Raw genomic sequence first — 13,823 nt, forward strand, 5'->3', positions numbered from 1 at the left:
TCTAAATTGCATTCCTAGAAATGAAATAACCAAACTCGAAATTAAGGCTTTTAATCGGCAACAAAAAAATTCTCGTAATTAGATAAACAGCTATATTTAGTAACTAACCCAAAAAAATCAGTGAAGATCCTACCATGTATCCTCACAACTTTTTGATATATGGTAGGATTGGTTCATTGATGATGATATTCCATTCCCAGGTTGAACGCAGTGTTGTTATATAATTGGGCAAGATCTAGAGTTCTGCAAAATTTGTAAAATCCCTGGATTAATCCCAACACAAATTATAATGCAACTGTCATATGGGGAAAATTTTTAGTAGCTATGATCATGGGTGATGAGTAATGAATTCAACACAAACATGTTTTTTTAGTAGCTATGAGCATGGGTGATGAGAAATGATTTCAACACAAACATGTTTTGATACAAGACGCTCATGTTTACTGTCTTTTAGTATTTAAAGAGCTGTAAAAGGGTTGTACGGTTCCAAAACAGCACATAGGTAGCAATTAAATGCTAAAAGACAAGATACATGAGCTCATGTATCAAAACAAAGTTGTGCTGAAATCATTTCCCCTCTGAAAAATATTTGAATGTCTGATCATTGGCTTGGGCAAAAGTCACAGATCTGTAAAAATCAAAGATCGATAGTGCATCTTTGATCTCATTTCCAAGTCCCACCATGGGATCATCCTAAAATTTGAATAAGAGAGAACATTCGTGGACCAGAGAGAAATCCTAAAATGTTGGTCAAATTCAGCTGTTAGATCAATGGCTAGAATTTGCATTAATCAGACTGATTGTAGGAAATTTAATGCTAAGGAAAACAGACAGAGACAATGATTAAGATCGAAAGAAAGAGAAAAAACTTAGCCAAGTTAGGAATTAGTTCATCACACCTCTAGCATTCTCAGAGCATTACAGTGAGGGCTGTCAAGGAATCGCACCGAGACAAAGGGATATCAGACTCATAGGTTGCAGAGGCAAGCACACATTTTTATTCAACCCATCGTTGATTCTTTCAAAAGGGGTAAAATGCCTACACAAATAAAGAAACCAAACCCATCGACCCATTGGTTGTGGCTTGTAGGGCTCGACTCATAGTACACATCAAAGTCCAATTGTCATGCCCCGAACCGAGCTCATGGCTAGGCACGTGAGAGCGTTGCATGCCCATGAAATCCCATTCGGAGACATGTAAGGCCCCCATGAAATCCCATTCAGAGGCATGTAAGGCCATCCAAAATTCCAAACGATCACCACATGTAAGTAGAGCAACTAAACTCTTCCATTAATTTAAAGCAATAACAAATCCGCAAGACAACTTTCCATGAAGCCACTATTAATAATTGTTCACAGTAATTCAATAGAGTTCACACCAATCACAACCGTCCGACTCAGCCATTCCTCACTCACAGTAGAATCCCCCATCGCAATCCCAATTAATCATCAGAATCTGAAAAACATAAGGTAATAACAGAGTGAGTTAAACGCTTAGCAAGTGGTATAATACTAATCTAGTTGGGTCTTAGCATGCCAAAAAAAAAAAAAGACAAGCTAAAATCGGTTCTTCCAGTAAAGCCGAATCAGAAATGCTCGTCATAAAACATACATTCAAATATTTCGCATTTCGCATTTCGCATTTTAGCAGGACTGAGCGCAAAACAGAATAGTAAGACCCTCACATGCATCAAAACTGGTAAGCCAAGGCAGACGTGATTGGGTATAAAAATGTAAATCAAAATCTGAAAATAGGTATAATCATGCATGACGTGAAAACATAAAAAAATGAAACGTTTACCAAATGTTTTGGTTCATTTTGGGTGCCATGTCATCTAGTTAAAGGGGGAGAGGATAATCATCAACTTGACTAAAACCTAAAGAAATGAAATGTTGTTTGTGGTGTTGAGTAGGACTTTTAAAAGTTTTGAAAATACAGCTCACGAATAGAGATGCCCCTAATGAATAGAGATAATTGAACAAAAATATGAAGGGTGTTTTCATACTTTAATGCCCTCCAATCGGATATAAGACGCTCCATCGGACTTTGCAGCTACGTTTGGGTCTCATTCCAAAATAATTTGAGATTGTAGGATGTAGATCAAATGGATACTGTTGGATCTAATTGTTGAGCCCAAATCCTGTCCTCTTTAAGCTAACTAAAAAACTTCTGTTTGTTGATATAGATGCATAAAAACCAACTGCAATTCACAGCCAAAGATTTAAGTACTTATATCAGTCTCAAGTTCAAAAAAGACATTCAATTTTCAGAAGCCATGCTAAAAAAAGTTTCTTAGAATTCTGAACCCCAACAAAATTGTGTTTTTATGTCCGGAAATTGTGAGAATTAAGCCTGTGTTGGCCAGTTAAGATATGGATGGGTTTACAGTCAAATCCAATACAATGTTTCTAACAGTGGTGCAGGTTGGATGAGTGATTTTAAGTCCAGAACCAGCTGTAGATTCTTATTCAAGATGGAAGCTACTCCATCTGCAAAGCATAGTATTTTTTTTGAAATGGACTGCAAAGCATAGTATTAAAGGAAGGAAAATATTAAACTACCACATACCTAGATAATGGAGCAATGTCACGAAGCAATATATGCCTCTTCCTCTTCCTCTTCCTCTTCCTCTTTGTCTTGGTCTTCCAGTGCAGTCATCTATTAGCAACAATAAATTCTTACTAATAATCGGAACAAAATTGTAGCATAGATAAAAGAGAGTATGTGCATATAGAAAATAACTCAAAGTCAAACCTTGGCCTTGTTTTTACAGGTTCTCAGATTATGTCCTAACTCCCCACAACCTCCGCACTTCCGTTTCCCCATCCTGGATTGGGAGACCTCCAACAGAGATTTTAAGCGTGAAGCTTCCGACGGTCGGCCCTTGGTCTCCACAACTTCGGGATCTCGAATAGATATCCCATGTATTTGAATGGGAACAGAGTTAGACTGCACTTGGCTGCCAAATACTGGTGAGTGAAGTTGCTTGTCTTTCTTCCTCTGCTCAATTTCAACCAATAATCCAGAGTAAAATTCATCCAACTTGTTGAAAATATTATCATCGTTATCAAGTTCCTCGTCCACTCTTCGTCGTTTTGCCATCAGGCACCACCTCCTGAACGGAGTAGCACCTTCATTACCAGCTTCACTTGTAGGAACTCCACTCACCAAATGATATCTCGCGTCAATTGTCCATCTCCTTAGGATATAAGGCTCGGGAATAGAAGATAATTGCTTCTTGTCAAATATTTTCAAGATATGACTGCACAATATTCCTGAAGTCTCAAACATCACGCAATCACAAGTCGCACTAACACCTTCGGAATCATTGTACACAACTGTACACCCTTTTGTTGTTTCAAAATCTTCACCTTTGCGTACCACTTGGTAGGTTGACTCATTCCCAGTTTTACCACATTTCTTACCCCAATAATTATTAATACCATTAAGCTCAACCAGAAATAGGCCAAAATTTGTCCTTGTATAGCATTTCCCAGGCTCCTCTTCCAATGGGCTACCTGTAGTCATTGTCGCCTTTGAATTTTTCGACTTAAAATCTTCTTTTATTTCCTTCTTACGACGGTCAGCAAGCGCTTTCTCATATTGATCCACAAAATCATGCAGAGAAGTCTTCTGGTTAACAAAACCAACGAAGAAAGCGTTCATGCTTTCACTGCGCTGACTAGAAGTCATGCCTGCAGTGAAAGTATCTCTCCAATATGCCGGCACCCAATGAGTCCTTAGTTCCCACATCTTCGCTAGCCAATCCTTCTCATCAATCTTATATTTGTCCACCAATCTTCCCCATTCCATCTGGCATTCATTTATATCACTCGTGCCATACCAACGGTTGTAATCCTTCGGAAACTCACTATTTGGATCTCTTATGGCTGCAACATTCTCAACTAGGAGCTTACCAATGTGCCAGGAACAGAACCGGTGACGGGTATTTGGAAAGACATTCCTAATTGCATTTCGCAACGCCACGTCCATATGGGTTATGATAGTTCCCGGAGCTTTCCCATGCATACATTGCAGCCACTGCCTAAACAACCAAGTCAAGGTTTCCTCAGTCTCATCGGCGAGGAGTGCACATCCGAACAGGGTAGACTGCCTATGATGATTGACTCCTGTAAATGGTGCAAAGGGTACCAAATACATATTGGTCCTATAAGTCATATCAAAAACAATCACATCACTGAAGCTCATGTACGAATCTCTAGCCCTCGAATCAGCCCAGAACATGGATCTCAATGTACACCCAGTGTCCAACTCAATTGAAAAAAAGAAGTCCCGCTCTTCAGCTCGTTTCTGTTGGAGACGATCGGCCACTATCACAGCGTCTTGGCCCATATTGTTCTTCTTCTTTACTCTAAAAACATCCATCAGATTCCTACAACTTTCCGCCTTAAAGAGTCGATTATGTGAACGATGCATGCCTCTTCTAAGTGGAGAGGTAAGTTCATGAGAATGTTTCTCTTCAAAGACTGTCACTCTCCACTTCCCGTCTCTCAATTTGATTACCATCTTCGCCTCACAACCAACTCTAACAGTGCGGCGCGGAATCACTTCCCTACCAGCCTGTCTCTTATCATTAGAATCTTTCCTCCCCTCCTTGTCACATACATACTTTCTAGATATCACTTCGTATGTCTTCGCCGACTTGGACGTACTGGATATTCGCACTCCAAAACCTTCATTCAGGGCATAAGTATTATAACATAGGTAGGCATCATCAAAGCTATCAAACTCCCGGCCAACAAATGGTCTGTTTACGACACTCTCCTCGTCATTCCTATCTTCATCAACTTGTACTCGATTACCTTCATTTAAATCTTCCCCTTGATCAACGGAAAACCTTGAGGATGTACCACATGCTTCGTCGATAGGAAACCCAGAAGCGAATGATGAAGAATCATCCATTTTACCACGGCACGAAGCGTTTCTGCCACAGATAACAAAAACCCAAAACTTCATAAGGATGCTACCATAACAGAAATGAATAAGCTTAATCAAGTTTATAAAATAGTCACTGGCATTGTCAATATTTATATAACCTAAACTTCGAGGAACAATTTCTAAACTTCCAGTTTTTGTTCAAATAAAAAAACTCCCAAGCATTTCGTATCATCATTGTTGGTTACTTATTAATTTGAGAGTTCAGAGGGTGTTAATGGCTTGTTACTATGGTTTGTTGTTGTCAGAACATGGGTGTTTTCTCTGTAATAATCTACAGGGCACTCTTCTCTACAGGGTTTTCCGTTTCCCTGTTTTCAGCCATTTCTCACCCTCCTCACTCATGGAACTGAAAACCCTAGTTGTTGGGTAAACCGAGATTCTTGTAAAAACTGTGAAGTTTACTAACACTATTTTTATCCATTTTCTCAGTTTAGGGTTTGTATTTGTTGCATCAAAGGCAAAGATTCTTGGGTAAACCGAGATTCTTGTAAGAAATGTTTAACTCTTTTTACCCATTTTCTCCAAATATAAACCCTAAACTGAGGGGGGAAAAATGAAAATACCAACCCTAATCTAAAAATTAAAAGGAAAAACAAAAAAAAAACAAAAAAAAAACAAAATAGAGTTTGGAAAAGAGAGGACTGACCTGAGTTGAAGGTTTTGGAATGGAGAAGACGAAGAATCGGCACAAAATCGAGGGCTCAAAATCACCTTCTCCTCTTCCAACACGAGAGTTAGGTCGAGAGTATTCAGTGTCTAGGGTTATTTTTCTTTTTTTTTTAACTCTGATTGTGGGGCCCACCACGGGAACCAATGAGGAGGTTTCACGAAAATCGTAAAAGGAAGAACCAGAAGAACCAAATGAACATTGCAGTATTGAACCATGTTTATGGTTTATTAGTACCATTAATCTGTTAGAATATACAAAAAATACTCTGTTTTTTTTAACTATTATTGATTTTCTCAAAAAACTCTGTTTTCAAATAATTAATTTACTTGCAGTTTGGATTAACTGATTGATGGTGGTTTATAGGGGTGCAACTCGGGTCGGGCGGGTCGGATTTTCCAAAACCTTACGCTACCCGAGAATTATCTCGGGTCGGGTCAAATTTTTTATAGAAAAACCTGAGATTCGTAAACCCAACCCTACCCAAGATAGTTTCTCAAGTTGGGTCGGGTTGGGTCAGGTTTTCATTTTTTAGCGTAGGATGGTGATTAATTTTAAAGATTGTAAAAAAATAAATAAATAAAGCTTCACACCAAAAATCTCTAAATTTATGTCATCATCAAGGACACTATATTTTCACATAATAGACATGATCACCTCTGTGAAAACAATCGTATCAATATATTGGAAAATAATTTGCTATGTTAATCAAGATATATTTAAGAAAGTCAGAGTACACCCATATGAGTCGGGTTGTGTTTCGGGTTTCGGGTTTTTTTTTCCCTTTAAACCCGGCCATACACAAGAATGAGTTGGGTTTTCGAATTTAAAACCCGACCCTACTCAAGACCCATGATTTCTAAACCCGACCCATGTTATCTTCGGTTAGGGTGGATGCGGGTCGGGTGATCAGCCCAAGTGGTTTATATTTTCTATTAACTGGACCCAATGAGGCTGTTCCACGTGGGGGTTAGAAGTCCATGGATGAGCTGTTCTTGAGATTGGCTGCCTTGCTTGGATGATTTAATCTTACATAAACCCTTGGGATGTTGTAGTGCAAAAAAGGAGAGGGTAATTCAAATTCAAGAGGAGCAAACATGTAATTTTGAATAGTTCATATTCATTTAGAAGTGCTAAAACTGTATTATATGGGTTGATTGTGAGACTTTTTCTCTCATCATTGTTTGAGAAAACTGATTTGTCTTTGATACGGATGAAAAACAGATTGTGACATTTTCCATTTCCTTTCATCTTCTGTTCCACACTTCTTTCTGATGAGACTCCATGGATTTCAGCCGTGCTATTTGTGTTCTCATGGGCTTCTCTGCATCACTTCTCCTCTGTTTGCCAAATCTAAAGTAATGGCAAAGCTGGGAAATTATCATGGAAAAATCGAAAATAATAAGGGAAGCTCTCAAACAAGAAGAAGGGAGATTGGCCAGGCTACAAGAGAGGCATGATATGATCCTGAACCAGATAACTTCACACTAATTTGTCAACAAGGTTGGAAGAAGCGTCGAGCAGCAGTGAACGAAGCTCACGAATTCTCTGCCGGTCTCCAAAAAATGCGGATGATGATCATATGCTCTTACCAGACTGATAAAAGTGCAGGTCTGTAAAAGAAAATTCAGAGTGAAGAGCCTCGATATTCACTTTTTTTTTTTTTTAACTAAACAGAAATGCTCAAGAAAATTATAATTAGAAAAAAATATATCTTAGATCTCCCATGGATAAAAAAAAATGCTAATCAAATGTTCCTGGGATTACATTAGCAACAATAACATTAACATTCCTGAATAATGTTTTAGTGAATATCATTAGCATTTGCTTGGATGCTAAAAAGAAAAGAAAAATACATTGAAAATTTGTATTATCTCTTTGTGGATTACATGTTAACTAACATTAATTGAATCGATCTCTTGGGATCTTTGGCATTCAAATCAACGAAAACTTCTCTTTTCCTGAGAGAGAGAGAGAGAGAGAGAGAGATTTATACAATGTGCCATATATTGCCGTTCTTCGCTTGCTTCAATCCGATCAAGAACCTTTGATCTTTCCCGAGCTTGAAGACGACTCGGAAAGTCCCGTTGCTCTTTTCTCCCTTTTACTGTCCTTAGTCATCTCAAGAGATGCAAAACATGTAAGAGTAAGGAAGAGGGACCAAGGGTCATATATATAGGAGAAGAAATCTCCCTGTAAGCTTTCCATTCTCAGCGAAATTCGTTTGGGCTCTTGGGGCTAACTTTAGCAACTTTCTAAGCAAAACTTTGAGCCCAAGAACCTTCTAAAACCTAGTGATGTTGCCAATTCAAGAATTTTCTAATGCAAGGCCATAAAATTAGAACTTTTAACATTACAGCCTTTAGGCCATGGGTAGTCCCATTTCTTCCATACATTCTTCAAAAAAAATTGTCAATATTGCTCTATAAGAACAAAGTCACAATTTTTTTTCAAAAGTTGAAACACCATCCCCTTCACCAAAACAGGGAACCAAGACCCACCAAAACTGGCATTTTTGAGATGGATTTCCTTCAGCGACCCTTGTTTTCAAACCTGGGGAGGAAGAAATAGAAGCCTACTGCTGATATTTTTTTTACCCCAAGAGAGATGTTGTGTCACGCCCCGAACCGAGATATGCAATCGTCCACAATAAATTCCTAGATCATTGCTACATTGAAAAACAGTCATATTCTGGGACACAAATATATCGGGAAGTACTAAAACATTGCAGAATTCTTGGTCTCTAAAATCCTTGCTGTCTGAAAGTTGATTTAGAAACTGATTTGTGGCTGTCTGTGTGCAATTATGGAGTGAAATTACAATCAAATTCAGCACGGTTAGTATTCTAGTTGTTGTTGGATATGTTTGGATGGAAATTATTGTTCAAACTCTTGCATTCTTGATTTGCAATTGGTTTCAAAGTCCTAATTAATTGAGGAGTTGAAAGTGGGAACGCACTCATGACAGTATGCTGCCATGTTAACACAGTAATTGCCTACCTTGATAATTGTTGAAGGTAAAATCGGTTCCTCTCTCAAGCTTTGTCTGACCTAATAATGAAGTGTCTTCACAGAATTTGAATTGCTCTCAGTTAGTATAATTGCCTAGCTAACTTAGTGGCAAAGACATTGTTGAAGGCTTTCATTGATTTCACAACCAATCCCGAAATCAACCACTCACAAACTAGGGATTAGCTTCCTGGTGTACTTACCCTGCATCAGCATACCATGCAATCGAAAGATTTGCTCAAAACATACTTTGAGCAACTCCTACGTCTGTATATGGATGAGATATTGCATTGAAATGTGCGTATCGATCTACAACAATGAATCTAGTAGAATTTTCTTTTGAAATAGGCAGCCCGTCAATAAAATACATTGCAATATCTTCCCATACGTAGGTCAATGAAGACCCGCCAAGCTTTTGGATGAGATAAAAGATTTTGCATGGATGTTACTTTATATCTCTAATCCCTAAAAGTGTCAACGATTAAGCTGATTACCTCACTAAGGCCCTGTTTGTTTAAGATTATGCCAGCAGATTGTGAGTCCAAAACCAATTATTGGACTCAAATTTACGTTTAATTTTGAGTCAAATAGTTGGTTTTGGACTCACAATCAGTTGGCATGTTCTCAAATGAACAGTGCCTAAGATAAGGGCCTGAACCGGGAACTTCTAGCGATTACTTGTATATGGGGCAGTCTCTACCCAAAATGTCGACTTGTAATCTTTTTTATTTATTTAATGGGATCCTTTTCTGAAAAAAAAAATTCAGACATGACAATGCGGATAGTATGAACTTATATATGTATACCAATAAGTATACATGGACAGAGAAAGTATAAGTAACATATTAACATAGTACGGCATGGTAAGAGCGACTATAAGCTTGTTTTAGGCATCAGACCATGTGATATCATAGTCGCCAATCTCGGATTTTGGTATCCCCAATGCCTTCCACACAGCAGGAGATGCATCCACAATGTTGTAGGGGCACGGCGGCTGGAAGTCGTGATCAGAATCGCACCCATAAACTGAATCACACTCATCAACGACCTTGGCCATCACGGATCTTCCATTGGCAGTGATCTTAATGCTGTTCAAACAACGGCTTCCACCATTGTACCACCCAGTAGACAATGCCACGACAAACTCATCGTCACTATGGTATTTGTTGTCACACTCCGAGGGGCCTCCGCCATCACCACCTTTGGCAAAGCTGTTGATGGTCATGGTTGCCGAAGTGTCGCCGGTGATGGGAGGGGAGCAATGGTACTGTGGGTACAACTTTCCGGCCTCGCAACAGTCAGAGTCGTTCTCCCTGTTGCAATTTCCAGTCTTGCCTCGCAAGTAGCCGCTGGGATGGCAAGATCCAAGTGAAGAATAGCAATGGCCAACATGGAGGCTTGCTAGAACTAGTAAAACCATTGCAAGTAGAGACTTTCTAGCCATTCTTGGTGGTTTCTATCTCTTGCCTTCTTCTTCTTTTTTCTAATTGAAAGGTTGGTTTGCTGTAGTTGTGAAGTGTAATTTAGTAGTGCATGCTATTTATAGGGGGATTATGGAAAGAAGAGTTAGAGACCCCTCATAGCTTTCAAGAAAAAAAAAGGCGGGGTCCCATGTAGACTCTATCTTTGTACTACCTGTGCAATGAACTAGAATGGGAAGACAACGTATGCCAAGACCAAACAAATCGGCAAGGCTACGGCTCTCAACTTTTTTGTGATCTTAGAAATCCTCTTTAATATTTTGTTCTCCACTAACCCAAATCTTTCATCAATTACTAAATTGCCAAAGTAGTAGTCAATTCAGTTAAGAAAATGGAATACCCCACTTAAGAACAAGTTAAGTTGCCACTTGTGGCCTTTCGTGTAGATAAAAGTTTACATTGGCCTTATGGTCTGTTTTTTTCTTTTTCTTTTTTGAATGGTAATTGGCCTTATGGTTTCTATCACTTGAATTTCAATTAAAAGTCTTTGGAGAAAACAAAGTTTTTAAGAATTCACAAAGGTAAAAATAGATAAGCCAGAACCAGAGTATTACAATAAACTCGGTTAGTGTGGGTGAAAGTAAAACCTAAACTGGCTATCATTGATCATGGACAGATCAACGGTCTAGATTGAAGAGAAAGAATAAAATTCGCACAGAAAAAATAAAGGTCCCTCTAAATAAAAATTGAATAGGTAGGTTCCAATTATATTTATCGTATGTAAAAAATAAAGTAAGAAATTTTAGAAATATTTTTCCTTTCCCAACTTTTTCACAATATTCTTGCAATCCAAACAGATTTATGTTCGGTTGGTTTATGAGAAGTGGAAAAGAAAGGGAAACCCCTTGAGTTTTCTGTTAAAATGCAAAAAATATTTGTTTTCTTGGTTTCCTCAGAAACTTTCCATTACTGACGTGGAAATAGACAAATATTATGTTTATTTCTCACGAGTTTCTGACAATCCGATTTCTGTTGAACAGAAGAGGAAAAAGGGGACTTTTCCCAAGTTTTCCTGCCAAATTTAACTTGCACATCTGCTCTCTCTCTCTCTCTCTCTCTCTCTCTCTCTCTCTCTCTCTCATATCTATCTATACCAGCATCAGCTGATTTCTCATCACGGATTCTCTTCCTTGTTATGGATTAACCTCTCTCGACCCCTCCAACTATTTCCTTGGTAAAGAATTTCAATCAGTGCTTCATAAATGGGTACGACCAAAGAGTTAGTGAACTCGGCATTGAGTCACTAAATCAAACAAACTATTAGATATGGAAAACATGTATGGAGTCTTATTAGATCTAGCAAATGGGTGGGTTGGGTTGGGTTGGGTTACCCGCAATTCATGCGGGTGTGGGTCAAACGGGTTGGGTAAAAATGACCCACATCCCTACGGGTCAACACTTAGGGGACCTGCACCAGCTGGGGATGGGTTGGGCCAACAGCAGGCAACCCGCAATTTTTAACCAAAGAGTTTTTTTTTTCCGTGAATAAGGAAATTATAGCAACAAAAACAAAAGAAGAGACTTAGAAAAAATGCTTGGAGTACCCCCATTGCAAACGAACCATTTTATACTAGGTTGCATTTCCTCTTAATCTAGACCGTCCATTTTTCTTTTTCTTTGATCTCACGGTTCGTATGGATTGCTTCTCAATGAAGTAAAACAAAATGCCTTGAGTACCCTCCAAAAGAGAGAAATCCCCTCTTTTATCTGAAAATTGCTCTTTGTTGCGAGTTAAATGTAGCTGGTATCTACTCGAACAAAAATAAAGAAAGAAAAAGAAAAAGAAAAAATGAAATGCGGGTATCCACGGGTAGGGGTGGACATGGTTCCGGCTCAACCCGAAGAACTGAACCGAACCGACCTATTTGGTTCGGTTCGGTTCGGTTCCAAATTTAAATGGTTCGGTTCTTTTCCAGATGTTTGGGAACCAATTGCACTTGGTTCGGTTCTGGGTTTGGGTTCCTGGAACCGAGAGCCGAACCAAGAGTCATGACACCCCTAATAGATAAAATCACCCCCCTCCCCATAACAGTTCCGTGAGAATGGTTTACTTATGCTTGATGAAGATATATCAAACCCTTAAGCACCTTCATAGAAATTGAAACATGCTTCCTCAAATAAATGGGAAAAAATATTTCCATAGTATGATAAATGAGCCCATGCATTCCATTCATTCATCCAATAAATGGGAGAAAATCTTAAAAATAAAGGTTGGGTAAACCCAGAACCGAACCGATCAAGTTCGGTTCTGATTCGGTTCAGTTCCAAAAATAAGTGGTTCGGTTCTGGTTCCAAATTATGGGAACCGATTGCATATGGTTCGATTATGGGTCTACCTCAAAACCGAACCGAACGGGTACCCGCGGGTTCACCTGACCCAACCCATGTTTTGGCGGGTGAGGTGACCCATGGGTCACTTATGACAGGTCACTCAAATGCCAACCCAAACTCGCAAATTTGCAGGTAGGTTGGGTCGACCCGCGGGCACGGGTCGATTTTGCTAGGTCTAAGTCTTATCTAGTGGGAGAAGATTTATGTGAGGTTGTTTACAGTAATGCCAATGTGGCTCATGATGATATATAAGAAAATGCATACATATTGAAAATATAGAGGATGGTGAATGCCAAGGTCAAATTCCTTTTGAAGAGATATATTTCTCATAACTTGTTTGAACACATCATTAGGTGTAAATCAGCGAGCGATATTTGGGGTACGAAGGGATAATAAATAACAAACTAGCATAGTAAATATATATGAACAAGCATACACAGTCATGTGAACAAGCATGAAATTTTATATGGATGACCCCAACAAGTTTACATAGATATAAGTAAAATGTTAACAGTATGACATGTTTCCTTCTTCCTACTAAGTACAAGAAAATAAGCTAAGCTGGTTTCAGGCATCAGACCAAGTGATATCATAGTCGCCAATCTCCGATTTTGGGATCCCTAGTGCCTTCCACACCGCAGGAGATGCATCCACAATGTTGTAGGGACACGGTGGCTGGAAGTCATGATCGGAATCGCACCCATAAACTGAATCGCACTCATCAACCACCTTGGCCATCACAGATCTTCCATTGGCATTGATCTTGATGTTGTTCAGGCAACGACTTCCACCGTTATACCACCCCGTAGATAATGCCACAACAAACTCAGCATCGCTATGGTATTGGCTGTCACACTCGGAAGGGCCTCCACCATCACCGCCTTTGGCAAAGCTGTTGATGGTCATGGTTGCCGGAGTGTCACCGGTGGTCGGAGGGGAGCAACGGTACTGTGGGTACAACTTGCCAGCCTTGCAACAGTCGGAGTCGTTCTCCGTGTTGCAATGGCCAGTCTTTCCTCGTAAGTAGCCGCTGGGATGGCAAGATCCAAGGGGAGATAAGCAATGCCCAACATGGAGGCTTGCTAGAACTAGTAAAATCATTGCAAGTAGAGACTTGTTAGCCATCCTAGTTGGTTTCTGTCACTTGCTGCCTTCTTCTACTTCTTGAAAGGTTTGTTTGTTGTATTTGTGAAGTCTAATTTAGTAGCGAATACTATTTATAGGAGACGATGGAAGAAAGAGTTGGAGACCCTTATTGCTTTCAAGAAAAGAAGGGTCCCACGAAGACGCTATCTTTGTACTACCTATAAAATTAAAAAATGGGAAGACAGCGTACGCTGAAACCAAACAAATCGGCACGGTTATGGCTCTCTACT

At 39.3% G+C, this 13,823-nt stretch overlaps 2 protein-coding genes across 3 annotated transcripts; both read right to left on the reverse strand.

Moving 5' to 3' along the window:
* Positions 1 to 1,270: 1,270 nt before the first annotated feature.
* On the reverse strand, positions 1,271 to 5,802 carry LOC143881510 (protein FAR1-RELATED SEQUENCE 5-like). 2 transcript variants are annotated; one of them, XR_013251957.1, is made up of 5 exons: positions 5,607 to 5,802; positions 2,756 to 4,946; positions 2,570 to 2,659; positions 2,007 to 2,201; positions 1,271 to 1,456 (listed from the first exon to the last, which is right to left on the reverse strand). XR_013251957.1 is itself a non-coding variant. In XM_077384609.1 (4 exons), exons 2-3 carry the CDS (start codon positions 4,922 to 4,924, stop codon positions 2,588 to 2,590), a joined length of 2,241 nt encoding a protein of 746 aa, XP_077240724.1. In that variant the 5' UTR covers positions 4,925 to 4,946; positions 5,607 to 5,802; the 3' UTR covers positions 1,271 to 1,456; positions 2,570 to 2,587. The 2 variants fall into 2 exon arrangements, 1 of the variants encoding a protein (XP_077240724.1); XM_077384609.1 differs by lacking the exon at positions 2,007 to 2,201.
* A 3,719-nt stretch (positions 5,803 to 9,521) lies between these two features.
* Positions 9,522 to 13,617, reverse strand: LOC143880823 (uncharacterized). The gene is made up of 2 exons (XM_077383801.1): positions 13,021 to 13,617; positions 9,522 to 9,998 (listed from the first exon to the last, which is right to left on the reverse strand). Exons 1-2 carry the CDS (start codon positions 13,570 to 13,572, stop codon positions 9,522 to 9,524), a joined length of 1,029 nt encoding a protein of 342 aa, XP_077239916.1. The 5' UTR covers positions 13,573 to 13,617.
* Between the last annotated feature and the right edge of the window lie 206 nt (positions 13,618 to 13,823).

The sequence above is a fragment of the Tasmannia lanceolata genome, unplaced genomic scaffold (genome assembly GCF_043159265.1).
Source record: "Tasmannia lanceolata isolate RefF3 unplaced genomic scaffold, GAP_Taslan_0.1 ptg000007l, whole genome shotgun sequence".
Lineage (NCBI taxonomy): Eukaryota > Viridiplantae > Streptophyta > Magnoliopsida > Canellales > Winteraceae > Tasmannia > Tasmannia lanceolata.

Bases quoted from the DNA above. Each gene is read 5' to 3' on its own strand.
- LOC143880823 (XM_077383801.1), bottom strand. From the start codon at position 13,572: ATGGCTAACAAGTCTCTACTTGCAATGATTTTACTAGTTCTAGCAAGC. The intron at 9,999-13,020 runs GCCTGAAACCAG...TCTTCACTTGGA, and splicing joins ATGATATCACTTGGTCTGAT to TCTTGCCATCCCAGCGGCTA.
- LOC143881510 (XM_077384609.1), bottom strand. From the start codon at position 4,924: ATGGATGATTCTTCATCATTCGCTTCTGGGTTTCCTATCGACGAAGCA. The intron at 2,660-2,755 runs GTTTGACTTTGA...TGTTGCTAATAG, and splicing joins CCTGTAAAAACAAGGCCAAG to ATGACTGCACTGGAAGACCA.